The sequence below is a fragment of the Oncorhynchus nerka genome, linkage group LG4 (assembly GCF_034236695.1).
Source record: "Oncorhynchus nerka isolate Pitt River linkage group LG4, Oner_Uvic_2.0, whole genome shotgun sequence".
NCBI classification, from domain to species: Eukaryota; Metazoa; Chordata; class Actinopteri; order Salmoniformes; family Salmonidae; genus Oncorhynchus; species Oncorhynchus nerka.
Window position 1 is genome coordinate 57,466,414 of NC_088399.1, and position 16,518 is coordinate 57,482,931.

General features: G+C 44.5%; 1 protein-coding gene across 1 annotated transcript in view; it reads left to right on the forward strand.

Annotated features, from left to right (window-relative positions):
* The window catches only part of LOC115128251 (zinc finger protein ZFPM2-like), a 35,076-nt gene extending 28,339 nt beyond the window's left edge, over nucleotides 1-6,737 (forward strand). The window contains exon 4 of the mRNA XM_029657936.2: nucleotides 3,570-6,737. Within this exon, the coding sequence (XP_029513796.2) occupies nucleotides 3,570-5,989 (2,420 nt within the window). The 3' untranslated portion in view covers nucleotides 5,990-6,737. The remainder of the gene's footprint in view (nucleotides 1-3,569) is intronic.
* The last annotated feature ends 9,781 nt before the right edge of the window (nucleotides 6,738-16,518 follow it).

Sequence of the window (16,518 nt, forward strand, 5' to 3'; positions counted from 1 at the left end):
GACGGCTCTGACTTAGAATACGTGGACAACTACAAATACCTATGTGTCTGGTTAGACTGTAAACTCTCCTTCCAGACTCACATCTCCAATTCAACATTAAATCTAGAATTGGCTTCCTATATCGCAACAAAGCATCCTTCACTCATGCTGCCAAACACACCCTTGTAAAACTGACCATCCTACCGATCCTCGACTTCGGTGATGTCATCTATAAAATAGCCTCCAACACTCAACAAACTGGATGCAGTCTATCACAGTGCCATCCGTTTTGTCACCAAAGCCCCATACACTACCCACCATTGTGACCTGTACGCTCTCGTTGGTTGGCCCTCGCTTCATACTCGTCGCCAAACCCACTGGCTCCAGGTCATCTATAAGTCTCTGCTAGGTAAAGCCCCACCTTATCTCAGCTCACTGGTCACCATAGCAGCGCCCATAGCACGTTCTCTAGCAGGTATATTTCACTGGTCATCCCCAAAGCCAATTCCTCATTTGGTCGTCTTTCCTTCCAGTTCTCTGCTGCCAATGACTGCAACGAACTGCAAAAATCTCTGAAGCTGGAGAGTCATATCTCCCTCACTAGCTTTTAGCACCAGCTGTCAGAGCAGCTCACAGATCACTGCACCTGTACATAGCCCATCTGTAAACAGCCCATCTATCTACCTACCTCATCCCCATACAGTATCTATTTATTTATCTTGCTCCTTTGCACCCCAGTATTTCTACTTGCACGTTCATCTTCTGCACATCTACCATTCCAGTGTTTTATTGCTATATTGTAATTACTTCGCCATCATGGCCTATTCATTGCCTTAACTTACCTTATTTGCACTCACTATATATATACTTTTTGTTTTCTGTTGTTCTATTGTATTATTGACGGTTTTGTTTATTCAATGTGTAACTCTGTGTTGTTGTATGTGTCGAATTGCTATGCTTTATCTTGGCCAGGTCGCAGTTGTAAATGAGAACTTGTTCTCAACTAGCCTACCTGGTTAAATAAAGGTGAAATATGCTTGTTTTTGTATTGTGCAGGGCTCATTTGTAAAATAGACATACAGTTGAAGATGGAAGTTTACATAAACCTTAGCCAAATCCATTTAAACTCACAATTGTTTTTCACAATTCCTGACATTTATTCCTAATAAAAATGCCCTGTCTTAGGTCAGTTAGGATCACCACTTAATTTTAAGAATGTGAAATGTCAGAATTTCAGCTTTTATTTCTTTCATCACATTCCCAGTGGGTCAGAAGTTTACATGCACTCAATTAGTATTTGGTAGCATTGCCTTTAAATTGTTTAACTTGGGTCAAACGTTTTGGGTAGCCTTCCACAAACTTCCCACAATAAGTTGGGTGAATTGTGGCCCATTCCTCCAGACAGAGCTGGTGTAACTGAGTCAGGTTTGTAGGCCTCCTTGCTCGCAAACGCTTTTTCAGTTCTGCCCACATATTTTCTATAGGATCGAGGTCAGGGCTTTGTGATGGCCACTCCAATACCTTGACTTTGTTTTCCTTAAGCCAGTTTGCCACAACTTTGGAATTATGCTTGGGGTCATTGTCCATTTGGAAGACCCATTTGCGACCAAGCTTTAACTTCCTGACTGATGTCTTGAGATGATGCTTCAATATATCCACATAATTTTCCTCCTTCATGCTGCCATCTATTTTGTGAAGTGCACCAGTCCCTCCTGCAGCAAAGAATCCCCACAGCATGATGCTGTCACCCCCGTGCTTCACAGTTGGAATGTTATTCTTCTGCTTGCAAGCCTCCCTCTTTTTCCTCCAAATATAACGATGGTCATTATGGCCAAACAGTTCTATTTTTGTTTCATCAGACCAGAGGACATTTCTCCAAAAAGTACAGTCTTTGTCCCCATGTGCACTTGCAAACCGTAGTCTGGCTTTTTTATGGAGCAGTGGCTCCTTCCTTGCTGAGTGGCCTTTCAGGGTATGTCGATATAGGACTTTTCTGTGGATATAGATACTTTTGTACCTGTTTCCTCCAGCATCTTCACAAGGTCCTTTGCTGTTGTTCTGGGATTGATTTGCTTTTCGCACCAAAGTACGTTAATCTCTAGGAGACAGAATGCGTCTCCTTCCTGAGCGGTATGATGGCTGCGTGATCTCATGGTGTTTATACTTGAGTACTTTTGTTTGTACAGATGAAGGTGGTACCTTCAGGTGTTTGGAAATTGCTCCCAAGGATGAACCAGACTTGTGGAGGTCTTCAAATTTTTTTCTGAGGTCTTGGCTGATTTCTTTAGATTTTCCCATGATGTCAAGCAAAGAGGCACTGAGTTTGAAAGGTAGGTCTTGAAATACATCCACAGGTACACCTGCAATTGACTCAAATTATGTCAATTAGCCTATCAGAAGCTTCTAAAGCCATGACATCATTTTCTGGAATTTTACAAGCTGTTTAAAGGCCCAGTCAACTTAGTGTATGTAAACTTCTGACCCACTGGAATTGTGATACAGTGAAATAATCTGTCTGTAAACAATTGTTGGAAAAATGACTTGTGTCATGCACAAATTAGATGTCCTAACCGACTTGCCAAAACTATAGTTTGTTAACAAGAAATTTGTGATGTGGTTGAAAAACAAGTTTTAATGACTCCAACCTAAGTGTATGTAAACTTTTGACTTCAACTGTATCCCAGCCGTCGGTAAATACACCCAAAATCAAAAATGTAATTCAACAAAATAGCCTCTAGCCTGTTTAACCGTAACTTTCTTCAACAAACAATTCCCTCTCAAACAAATATGTGCTGTTGGGTATACTCCTGTGTCCGTATTGCATTTACTTGGTAATAGACACGCTTCTAGTTTAAAATATGTAACTTTTTTTTATCTAGCCAAGTCAGTTGAGAACAAATTATTATTTACAATGACGGCCTACACCAGCCAAACCCGGACGAAGCTGGGCAAATTGTGCGCCGCCCTATGGGACTCCCAATCACGGCCGGATGTGATACAGCCTGGGGGACTGAGATGCAGTGCCTTAGACTGGTGCGCCACTCGGGAGCCCGAATACAAAGTGTTATGTTAGGGGTAAATCCAAGACAATACATCACAATACCACTCTTCATATTTTCAGCATGGTTGTGGCTGCATCATGCTATGGGTATGCTTGCCATCGGCAAGGACTAGGGATTTTGTTTTAGGATAAAAAGAAACAGAATAGAGCAGTCTACTTTCCAACAGACACTGGGAGACAAATTCACCTTTCAGCAGTACAGTAACCTAAAACTCAAGGCCAAATATACCCTGGAGTTGCTTACCAAGACAACATTGAATGTTCCTGAGTGGCCTAGATACAGTTTTGACTCAAACCGACTTGAATATCTATGGCAAGATTTGAAAATCGCTGTCTAGCAATGATGAACAATGAACATGACAGAGCTCAAAGATTTTTTTAAAGAATAATGTGCAAGAATTTTGTGTAGATTATTGACAAAAATGAAATACATTTTAATCTCACCTTGTATCACAACAAAATGTGAAAAAAGTACATGAGTGGAACTTTCTGAAGGCACTAACAATCTAAAATGTCTTCTTCTCCTCAGGTGTTAAGATGGAGGAGGTGGTGTCCACTGGCAGCAGTAGTATGACATGCACAGTCTGTGACCACACAGCGGACTCCCTCACCAGCCTCCAACAGCACATTCTCTCCCACCTGTCTCAGACAAGCTACCGGTGCTCCCACTGCCACTTCAGCTTCACCTCCCTCAGGGAACTGGACAAGCACCGGGAGAATCACGGACACAGCCACAGCCCACTCAGACAGCACGGTCCCAGGCAGGTTGAGACAGAGTACTCTCCCAGGGAGGGCAGCAGCGTGGAGAGGAGCCCCCAGCGGGCCATGGTGAAACAGGGGCAGGAGATCCTTCAGAGCCCAGTACTGGGTAGCATCCTTGACACCAGGACTAGTCCCAATGCGGAGCTGGAGAAGATGGAGACTTTCCCAGTGAAAGCTGACCCTAACTCAGGAAGCAGGTCTAGTTTCTCCTACACCAGTGTCAAATCGGAACCCTCCAGCCCTCGCCAGGCATCCTCACCCATCCAGAACTACATGGGCCCCGCTGCTTTCCCAATGGGGCCATTCTTACCCCATTTCCCCTTCTCACAGGACATAACAGCTGCCCCCCAGGCCTCGGAGATCCTGGCTAAGATGTCCGAGCTGGTCCACCGTAGACTGAGGCATGGAGGTACTAACAACTACCTCCCTCATGTCATGTACAGCACCCTTGTCCCCAAAGGGGCCACGTGTTTCAAATGCAATATCACTTTCGGTAACTTGGACAACTACTTAGTTCATAAAAAGGACTACTGTAATAGCCGTTGGCAGCATGTGACCAAGCCACATGATTACGCCGGTGTCCTGGACAAAGTGGCTGATACAGGGAGCCCTAAAAGTGGGGATTTGGGTGGGTTGGGCAGCATGAACATGGATCAGGGTCATCAATCTGACCACAACAGTCATCTCATGTCCCCCCGCCTGAACTTGTCAGGACTGGATGTTGGGGAAGGGAAGGCACAAGTACATGCTGAGCTCACTGGTAGCGTGAAGAACCCCTCCACCCCCACCAGTTCAGATGAGAACCCTTCTATACAGGGAGATGTGACAAGTCCCAAAACATCCCAAACGCCCGAGACAGACCCTAACAAGACAACGTGCGAGCCCTGTAAGATTACCTTTAGTCGTACCGAGACCTACATGGTTCACAAGCAGTATTACTGCGCCACGCGTCATGACCCACCCATGAAACGAGTGCATGGAAACAAACTGCCCGTCACCCAGAGAATGGTTCGTACGCGGAAACGGAGGAAGAACTTAGAAATTAGTGTTCCCAACCATGAACAACAGAGGCCTCCCATGAGTCATCATCCACGTTACTTTGGGATAGCATCCATTGAAGGACGAGGCATGTACCAAGACCCAGGGAAGATATATGGTAACCAGTTTCACCCCAGTTACAACTTGTTTCTTGGCATGGTTCCTAAGCATCCAGAGGCTAATCTCCCTGTCACTAAATCAGCTCTGATATCTAAGTGCAACACCATAGCTCAAGATGATCAGGACAGCCCTATTGATCTTAGTAAAAAGTGTTCATCATCAAGCCCTGGCAAATTATCTACCGCTCCTAAAAGACTCACGGACTATCACGAGTGCACCGAGTGCAAGATCAGCTTCAGCAAAGTGGAAGACTACCTTGCGCACAAACTGAGCTCTTGCCCCATCACTGCTTCAGATCACAACATATCTGCGGTTGTAAAAAGAGAAGGGTTTAACAACCCAGTAGATGACAACGATACAAACCTGGAGAAATGTGTCACCAATGGAGCCAATAAGGTGTCTTTTCAAACAGGTAGCACTAAGGGGGATCAGCTCGCTGTCATCAAAGAGGAAAACAGGGACCAGTGTCTGTCCCAAGAATTTAGCCCTCCATTATTTAAGAAAATTCGACGTGATGAACAGATTTCACCCTTTTATGGAATCAAGCCTGCCGACTGCACCACAGGTACAGTGGTGATGCAGAGAGAGCTCGGCGAGCAGAGACAGAGCCCCAATGAAGGGAGTGAGGTGGAAAAAGAACAGCCTATGCCTGATGGCTACCAGGAAACACCAGGTGTTTTGCCCCAAAATGGCTGCCAGGAGCCTGAGAGCACAGAGAACACACTCCAGGACAACAAGCTTGTTAATTCCTATCTCCCAGACAGCCAAGTATCATCCTTGTCAGATTCAGACTGTCCTGTCAGTGTCAACCCCAAGAACAGCCCTTCCTCATCCCCGTCCTCCCCAGCAGTATCTAAGACAGAGGAGGTGCGACCCTCCTGTGTTAGAAGCCTAAATGGCTCCATCCAGGCAACACAGGGTAACGTCAAATACTGCCATCCCTGTGACATCCAGTTCAACAACCTGTCCAACTTCATAACGCACAAGAAGTTCTACTGCTCGTCACACACCGCCGAGCATGTCCAATGAGTTTGGTCCGGTGCCCAGTCTCTCCTCCTAAACCTGCCTCACACAGGGTAAATGCAGCACTGCTGGTGGACAATCAAGAGTAGCAGCTCCTTCAGTTTAATAAGCAAACATGTTTGTGGGACAAAAGAAATGTCATCCTTTCCCTCCTATGTGATTTATTTATTTAATTTGAAAAATACTTCCACTGTTAAGGTTTTTAATTGAAAAAAAGTTATATTTAAAGCCTTGTGTCATACGCACAGAGAATTTGACTTTTGAATGCCTATTTATATATTGATTATGAAGAGAGGTACAACAAAAACTATTTGGAGCTGAAATGCCTCAAACCCTAGTCTATCTGTACAGATTATTTTAGTATGTTTACCGTCATTAAGTGATACAAAAATACTGTTTTTGAAATTATAGGACATGTTTGTTAATCTTATATTTCAGTGTAGAACTTTGTCATGTACTTAATCTGTAAATTGTAGCTTGTATATTCATTTTAAATGTCTGATTTTACTCTGATGCAAAACTTGTTTTTAAATGTACCTCTGATTTTGTTCTCCTTTTATATCTCTATTCAAAAGTGAATTCACATTTTTATTTTGTCTGCTTTGATGAATTGTTGATAACATGTTTGAGTATTGACCATGAAGGCTGGGTGATGTGATCATTCCAATGTCAAAAATACAGTACATTGTTCAAATGTGTTGCTATGCATGCCTGTGTTCGGAATGAAATTCCTCAATGTTTGATATTTTTACTTTACGTGTTGTGGAAATATTAATAAAAATCTCAGGCGCAATTTGCTTTGTGATGTCTGTCTATACTACCTCCTACCTCAAATATGCATCCTCACAATACACACATGATATTACATCACCACCTAGTGGGTGTATATGGAATAGATATAAAAATAATAATAATGCTTGTTCTATCTGCATACTAAGGATACTCATGACTGACTTGGACATCACTTCTATGCATGCTAATATCTACAGGGGGCTTTTGGCTATTTCAAAATGCTGAGTCATTTATGTTGAAGGAAATGGAAAAAGAAATTCAACAATGTTCTGCAGTCTGACCATTCCATTTGGCTTAGTAAGGGTTGAATGTCCTCATGGTATTTGATACTTCACAGCCTCAGCCTACATTACAGTGCAGAATTCAATATATATGACCTGAAATATCTAGCAAGAACACTAATTTAGTTTTTGCAACAAAATGTACTACAAGATATGGGAGTTTTACAAACATGTAATTTACAGAAGCATTATAAAGTGTCATACAAAATGTATTACAAAGTCTTTCTTTCACCTGTCCATCTCCTCATTTGAAGTCCATGCTGTCACTGTCACTTGTCCACTCAAGCTTAACATTGTCATCTATCACCCACCGGGTGCCCTTGGAGAATCATTCAATGAACCGGACATCATGATAAGCTAATTTCCTGACGATGGCTCACTGCTCTTCTTACTAGGCGACTTTAACCGCCCAACGTTTGCCTTCAACTAATTTCTTTCCTCTCCTTGCCTTTTTTGGCCTCACCCTTTCCCAATCCCCTCCAATTCACAAGGCAGGCAATATGCTTGATCTTTACTTGAGGTTGTTTGCCTACTAATTTCACTTCAACCCCCCTCTGATCACTACTTTGTTTCCTTTTCTGTCTCCCTTTCCTCCAACCCTAGCCACTCAGCCTCTTCCCAGACGGTCATGCACTGTCACAATCTTCTCTCTCTCGATGACTGGTCCCAGGTTGACGACATCCGCTCCTCATTCACTCAGCCTATTAGGTCCACTGGTCCCACTCTCACAGAACTAACCTATGCCTGGACCTCTTTCTCCCCTTTCTCCAGATGAAATCCTGCAACTAGTGAGGTCTGGCGACCCGACAACCTGTCCACTCAACACCATCTCCTCCTCCCTACTCCAGACCATCTCTGGAGGCCTTTTCCCATTCCTCACTTCCCTCATCAACTCATCCCTGACCACTGGCTGCATCCTCTCTGACTTTAAAATGTCTCGAGTCGCTCCCCCCTCAAGAAACCAACACAACTTACTGTATCTGGACTTCAACAACTATAGACCTTTATCCCTTCTTTCTTTTCTTTCCAAAACAATTCAGAGTACTTTCTCTGATCACCCGAGGACTTATCTCTCTCAGAACAATCTTCTTGACCCTAACCAATCAGGCTTCAAGACGGGTCACTCAACCCAGACTGCTCTTCTCTGTGTCATGGAGGATCTTCTGGACCCTTAACCAGTCAGGCTTCAAGACGAGTCACTCAACCCAGACTGCTCTCCTCTGTGTCACGGAGGCTCTCTGCACTGTCAACGCTGACTCTCTCTCCTCTGTTCTCATCCTCCTAGATCTATCTGCTGCCTTCAACACTGTGAACCATCAGATTCTCCTCTCCACTGTCTCAGGGCTGGGGGTTTCAGACTCTCCTCTCTGCCAAAGCTGACTCTCTCTCCTCTGTTCTCATCCTCCTAGATCTCTCTGCTGCCTTCGACAGCTTGAACCATCCGATCCTCCACTCCACCCTCTCAGGCCTGGGCGTCTCAGGCTCTGCACACTCTTGGATTGCATCCTACCTGGCAGGCGACGTGGAGAGGATCTGTGTCTGCACCACATACTCTCACTACTGGTGTCCTCCAGGGCTCGGTTCTTGGCCCTCTCCTCTTCTCTCTATACACCAAGACACTCTGCTCCATCATATCCTCATATCATTGCTATGCAAATGACAGTCAACTAGTTTTCTCCTTCCCCCCTTCTGACACCCAGGTGGCGACACGCATCTCTGCGTTCCTGGCAAATATCTCATCTTGCATGTTGGCCCACCACCTAAAGCTCAAATTCGACGGAGCTGCACTTCCTCCCTGGGAAGGCCTGCCCGCTCAAAGACCTCTCCATCATGGTTGACAACTCCACATTGTCACCCTCCCAGAGTGCAAAGAACCTTGGCATGACCCTGGACAACACCCTGTCGTTCTCTACAAATATCAAAGCAGTGACTCGCTCCTGCAGGTTCATGCTCTACAACATCCGTAGAGTTCGACCATACCTCACACAGGAATCGGTGCAGGTCCTAATCCAGGCACTTGTCATCTCCCGTCAGGACAACAGCCCTTCTGGTTTTCAACCTTCCCAAGTTCTCCCATGTCACCCTGTTCCTCCACACAATTCACTGGCTTCCAGTCGAAGCTCGCATCTACTCCAAGACCATGGTTCTTGCCTACGGAGCAGCAAGAGGAACTTCCCTCCCTATCTTCAGGCTACAGTGCCTTGCGAAAGTATTCGGCCCCCTTGAACATTGCGACCTTTTGCCACATTTCAGGCTTCAAACTTAAAGAGATAAAACTGTATTTTTTGTGAAGAATCAACAACAAGTGGGACACAATCATGAAGTGGAACGACATTTATTGGATATTTCAAACCTTTTAACAAATCAAAAACTGAAAAATTGGGCGTGCAAAATTATTCAGCCCCTTTACTTTCAGTGCAGCAAACTCTCTCCAGAAGTTCAGTGAGGATCTCTGAATGATCCAATGTTGACATAAATGACTAATGATGATAAATACAATCCACCTGTGTGTAATCAAGTCTCCGTATAAATGCACCTGCACTGTGATAGTCTCAGAGGTCCGTTAAAAGCGCAGAGAGCATCATGAAGAACAAGGAACACACCAGGCAGGTCCGAGATACTGTTGTGAAGAAGTTTAAAGCCGGATTTGGATACAAAAAGATTTCCCAAGCTTTAAACATCCCAAGGAGCACTGTGCAAGCGATAATATTGAAATGGAAGGAGTATCAGACCACTGCAAATCTACCAAGACCTGGCCGTCCCTCTAAACTTTCAGCTCATACAAGGAGAAGACTGATCAGAGATGCAGCCAAGAGGCTCATGATCACTCTGGATGAACTGCAGAGATCTACAGCTGAGGTGGGAGACTCTGTCCATAGGACAACAATCAGTCGTATATTGCACAAATCTGGCCTTTATGGAAGAGTGGCAAGAAGAAAGCCATTTCTTAAAGATATCCATAAAAAGTGTTGTTTAAAGTTTGCCACAAGTCAGCTGGGAGACACACCAAACATGTGGAAGAAGGTGCTCTGGTCAGATGAAACCAAAATTGAACATTTTGGCAACAATGCAAAACGTTATGTTTGGCGTAAAAGCAACACAGCTCATCACCCTGAACACACCATCCCCACTGTCAAACATGGTGGTGGCAGCATCATGGTTTGGGCCTGCTTTTCTTCAGCAGGGACAGGGAAGATGGTTAAAATTGATGGGAAGATGGATGGAGCCAAATACAGGACCATTCTGGAAGAAAACCTGATGGAGTCTGCAAAAGACCCGAGACTGGGACGGAGATTTGTCTTCCAACAAGACAATGATCCAAAACATAAAGCAAAATCTACAATGGAATGGTTCAAAAATAAACATATCCAGGTGTTAGAAAGGCCAAGTCAAAGTCCAGACCTGAATCCAATCGAGAATCTGTGGAAAGAACTGAAAACTGCTGTTCAAAAATGCTCTCCATCCAACCTCACTGAGCTCGAGCTGTTTTGCAAGGAGGGATGGGAAAAAAATTCAGTCTCTCGATGTGCAAAACTGATAGAGACATACCCCAAGCGACTTACAGCTGTAATCGCAGCAAAAGGTGGCGCTACAAAGTATTAACTTAAGGGGGCTGAATAATTTTGCACGCCCAATTCTTCAGTTTTTGATTTGTTAAAAAAGTTTGAAATATCCAATAAATGTCGTTCCACTTCATGATTGTGTCCCACTTGTTGTTGATTCTACACAAAAAAATACAGTTTTATATCTTTATGTTTGAAATGTGGCAAAAGGTCGCAAAGTTCAAGGGGGCCGAATACTTTCGCAAGGCACTGTATATTCAAACCCTTCACCCCAACCCGAGCATTCTGTTCTGCCACCTCTGGTCTCTTGGCCCACCCACCCCTACGGGAGGGCAGCTCCCGCTCAGCCCAGCCCAAGCTCTTTTCTGTCACCCAGTCCGATAAAATATAGAAATTTGGCCTTTACAACTATAGCCCATAGAAACGCATTGAATATATTGAAAAAAAGACAGTCGAAAAATATATCATAAGGAATAAGGTTTAGAAGTGTCTGTCCTACAGTACTAGGAAATATAAAATATAAGAAAGCTCAGAAGAAAATATATATTTTTACACATATTTAATCCCATATTTTTGGGGGCACAAATTACCTCCGTACTTTCATTTGCTTGTATAGGTTACCTTCAGACGAGTCCCGTAACACTTGTGGGGGACCTAGAGCAAAACGGTGAACACCGTCGTGTTTGTGAGTGTCTCCCCTTTCCATAGATTGGTCATAATAGTTCAGGCGCTACAGTCGTTTTTGTGAGAAGACCGATTTTGGGGATGTCTAAAGGTCTGACATCTTCCAGATGCAAAAGGCCAACATAGGTGAATGTGTTAGATTGATGGGGACTTTTTTATTATGTTACTCAGTTTGACGCATGGGTGAATACACTAACTGTAAATCACTCTGGATTAGAGCATCTGCCAAATGACTAATGTCAAATGTAGGCTCCTGTTGCTGATGATCACAGGGGCAGTGCCCACTTTGACCACTATAAGTGTCCCTGAAGCACTAATATCAAGATGGAGTTAATTATCAACAGTACTTTGATTTAGATTTTATTAGGATTGTTTCTAGCCCAAGTTTCTAGCCTCATTCTTTCAATAGTCCTTAAGAAATGTAATTTTAAAAAACATCACAAAAACACAAAACAAGATCCACATTCCTATTACCTATACATATATGAGGTACACCCCCCCCAGCCTACTCCCACTCACATACCTCATGTGCACATATTAATAAATAATACAACATATTACAATAACCTCTTAGACCCACTATATTCATGGAATACATTTTGCGATTTAATCTCTTTAAAAAAAACTTTTGGAACTTTCTGGCAAGGAGTTCCAGTATTTCACTGCCCTGAAACTAAAAGCTATTTTGCCAAGCTATAATTTTGTTTTTGGTGGTCTATAGGTGGTCTTGGTTCTGCTCTGTGTGTTACGAGAGACTTTGTTTTTGACCATATCCAGTTCATCATATATATAGCGCTTGGTCTTTCAGAGTGGTGAATTTGATGTACATGGACTTTTTGTAATGCTGAACATATTTACTCTCCCTGATAGATTTTTCTTAATGTTGTCTTGTATCAGATTAACATGGCTCTGGTCTGCCACACAGATCTCTGTTTGACTAGACTTTCTCATCACAAAGCTAAGCAGAGAGACTTTATACAAAACTGTTCTCTGTAATATATTTCTCATCACACAGACTAGTCGACTAGGTCTATGTCAAAGAAAAGCTGTGGCAGCACAGGCTGCTAAGGAAACACATGTCCATCTTGTCATAACGCTCCTGGAGACACCAGGCTGTTCATTCTCCATCATTTAACATAATACATGTTTGTTTTACATTGTATTTATTGGTTGTTGTATTGTTGTGATCAGGACATCCTTGGGAGTGATAACATGGTCTCAATGGGTTTTCCCTGAATAAATAAATAAAGAACAATAATGGTAATAAAAATGGTTTTATTCTACCCTTACAGAATAACCACATGATTTGTATTTGTTAGGGATCCCCATTAACGTTAGATGCTGACTCTTCCTGGGGTCCAAACACAATAAGGCACTTACATTATATATAAACAAAATATAAAACAGTACATCATATAACATTATTACACCTCTACATATCTACAATACAAAATGTTTAATACCAACATACAACAATATTACAATGTATGTGTGCGTATGCATGTTGTGGCAACCCGGGGGCCAACACACAAAGTGAGTTCACACCATGGACAGCTCTACAGGGATAGAGAGGCCAAGGTGAGTTCACACCATGGACAGCTCTACAGGGATAGAGGGAAAGTTGAGTTCACACAATGGACAGCTCTACAGGCACCAACAGGGGCTGGTGATTCAACACCATGGAGGGCTCTACAGGGATAGAGAGGCCAAGGTGAGTCAACACCATGGAGGGCTCTACAGGGATAGAGAGGCCAAGGTGAGTTAACACCATGGACAGCTCTACAGGGATAGAGAGTCCAAGGTGAGTCAACACCATGGACAGCTCTACAGGGATAGAGAGGCCAAGGTGAGTTCACACCATGGACAGCTCAACAGGCACCAACAGGGGCTGGTGATTCAACACCATGGACAGCACTACAGGCACCAACAGGGGCTGGTGATTCAACACCATGGACAGCTCTACAGGCACCAACAGGGGCTGGTGATTCAACACCAATACTACCCAGTCCAGGTGCTGCAACCAATTGGACCTGGAATTAGTCCCACCTGTTCCTAGATAACCCAACGGGTATAGGTAGTGGTGCAGTCACTCGGGCAGACAGGCAGAGGGTACGCCTAAACCTCAGAAGAACCAGAGTGAGTATGATAAGCACAGCGATTAGACACCAAAGAAGATACCAGACAATGTTTGACTCACCTTTGCCCCCAAAGGAAGAGAACTCATTCCCGGGCAGCACGCCACCCAGCGCATGTTTAGAGAAAACATTAAAACACCAGACTCATCTCTGTCTCTCTCTTTTGTTTGTGCATTAACATAGGCAGTCCGTGGAGCCGCAACGCCAGACACAGAGCGACCAACTCGTTATCTGAGAGGCCTTTCAGTTGTATTTCTCCCCTTGCCGTTCCCCCCAACCTTTATTAAATAACTACTTTTGTTTGAGCACCGTAAAACTGTCTCCCGCTGTCTTATTTTATTGTGAGTTTCACCTATGACTCCACGGGGCTGCCACACTTGGTGGAGAATGCTGGCAGAACCCTCCCATGCTCTGAACTCACAATAAAATAAGAAGCCAGTGGTCATCATGGAAGATGCTGTAACAGCATCTTCCTTGTCCTTCAGGAGGCAGTCCCAAAGCTTACCCAAGCCATGCTCCGGCTGGACCAAATGGCGGAACCAGGCAAGGTGGCCCCCTTTCTGACTGGAGAAGTCCAAAGGGCCTGTAGGGACTTGCCACTGGCGGACGTCGACAACTATGTTGCTCTTAAAACTGTCATCTGGCCAATTATGGGCACAACATACCAACCCGGGCCCAACGGTTCCACTCCTGGGCCTATGATGGCCACCCCCGGTAAGACCTCTAATGTGGTGACAGGTAGCCTAGTGGTTAGACCATTGGACTAGTAACCGAAAGGTTGCAAGATCAAATCCCCGAGCTGACAAGGTAAAAATCTGTCGTTCTGCCCCTGAACAAGGCCGTTAACCCACTGTTCCTAGGCCGTCATTGAAAATAAGAATTTGTTCTTAACTGACTTGCCTAGTTAAATAAAGGTAAAAATTTCAAAAATAGCTGAGCTGGTTAGACTAACTAGAAGTTGGCTTAGTACGGGGGATGGCTATTAGCAATAGATCGACTAGTAATGGACAAATGTATCCGGGGCCTCACCACTGATGCAAAGAGCCATGCTGCTCAGTGCAACATGTTGACACCCTGGTCGCTATATTAGAAAATTACCAGGTACTGTAGAGATGTTGCGAAGCAGTATGCCAGAGCCCAGTAGGCCTGAAGTCAAGGCCGAACCAACGCATGGTAGAAAGGGAGACACCTATTTGAACCCCACTTCAAAATGGCTTCCTATTACTGAACCCAGATAACCCCAGAAGCGGGGACCAGGAGGGACACCCGGCCTGAAGCTGCCCTTTGAAACAATGAGTCCATGCAAATGGCCAGTCCCGCAGAGAAGACCACCAGAACGTGTGGCTACATCACAACCTGCTGGGTCCAGGAAGCAACAGCAGCCCCTCAGATCCCAGTCAAAATAGGCAGTCAGGATGTGGCTTCCTCGTTGGACACAGGTAGTTTGGTGACTCTCATCAAGCCTCAATTTGCCGCTGACCCCTTAGGGCCGCCCATAATAGTCGCTTGTATACATGGAGATACAAAAAGTTGCCGTACCTGCCGTGTGGAAGTGAAAACTCAAGTTAGCTTTGTGATTGTAGCTGGGGTAGTAGACAAATTGCCAGTAAATGTCCTAGTGGGCCGGGACTGCCTGGTTTTCCAGAGATTCTGGAGCAGGGGGGTCACAGCCTCTAGGAGAACAGCTTCATGGAAAAGGAAAATCGTTCCCCGACATAGAAGCATCTACCAGCCTGTGCCGCCGCTTTCCCTCCCTCCTCCTCAGGCTCCGTGCAGGCCACAGCTGATCCCCCCCCTTGGCTCTCCCCAGCACCGATCGAGATGAAGAGTTTTCAGAGTTTTCCTTTACGGAGGAGGGAAAGGGAACCTCCCTGGGACAGTTCGGCACTGCCCAAATCACCGATCTTAACCTGGAGCAGGCGAGTGGATGAGTGTGGGAGTTGTCAGTCGAAAACCAGTAGAGGGGGTGAGTGTGGGAGCTGTTGGTCGAAAACCAGTAGAAGGGGTGAGTGTGGGAGTTGTCGGTCGAAAACCAGTAGAGGGGGTGAGTGTGGGAGTTGTCAGCCGAAAACCAGTAGAGGGGGTGAGTGTGGGAGTTGTCAGTCGAAAACCAGTAGAGGGGGTGAGTGATCGTTCCATTCCACATTTTGCGGTCAAAAACAATCTATTGAGATGAGATGAAAGTGCTAGAGTTGTTCTTAGTGCCCAAATGTTACATCTCCAAATTCCTATACCTAGCACACTCACATTTGCTTGGAGCACACCTAGGAGTGAAGAAAAACTATTATCGGATCCTGGCTCGGTTTTACTGGCCCGGAATGAAGAGGGCTGTACACGATTACTACCAGCAGTGCGATGAATGCCAGAAAACAGACCCAAAGGTAACCTATCAAAATCCCTTAACCAATAATCGAGACCCCTTTTCAGAGGATAGATAAGGACAAATTGGGACCTCTGCCCAGATCCAATCGAGGACATACAGTTTAAGTCGGAAGTTTACATACACCTTAGCCAACAAAATTTAAACTCAGTTTTTCACAATTCCTGACATTTAATCCTAGCAAAATTCCATGTTTTAGGTCAGTTAGGATCACCACTTTATTTTAAGAATGTGAAATGTCAGAAAAATAGCAGAGAAAATGATTTATTTCAGCTTTTATCATCACATAGTAGGTCAGAAGTTTACATACACTCAATTAGTATTTGGTAGCATTGTCTTTAAATTGTGTAACTTGGGTCAAATGTTTTGGGTAGCCTCCCAACAGCATCCCACAATAAGTTGGGTGAATTTTGGCCCATTCCTCCTGACAGAGCTGAGTCAGGTTTGTAGGCCTCCTTGCTCGCACACGCCTTTTCAGTTCTGCCCACACATTTTCTATGGGATTTTCTATGGTCAGGGCTTGATACCTTGACTTTGTTGTCCTTAAGCCATTTTGCTACAACTTTGGAAGTATGCTTGGGGTCATTGTCCATCTGGAAGACCCATTTGCGACCAAGCTTTAACTTCCTGACTGATGTCTTGAGATGTTGCTTCAATATATCCACATAATTTTCCTACCTCATGACGCCATCTGTTTTGT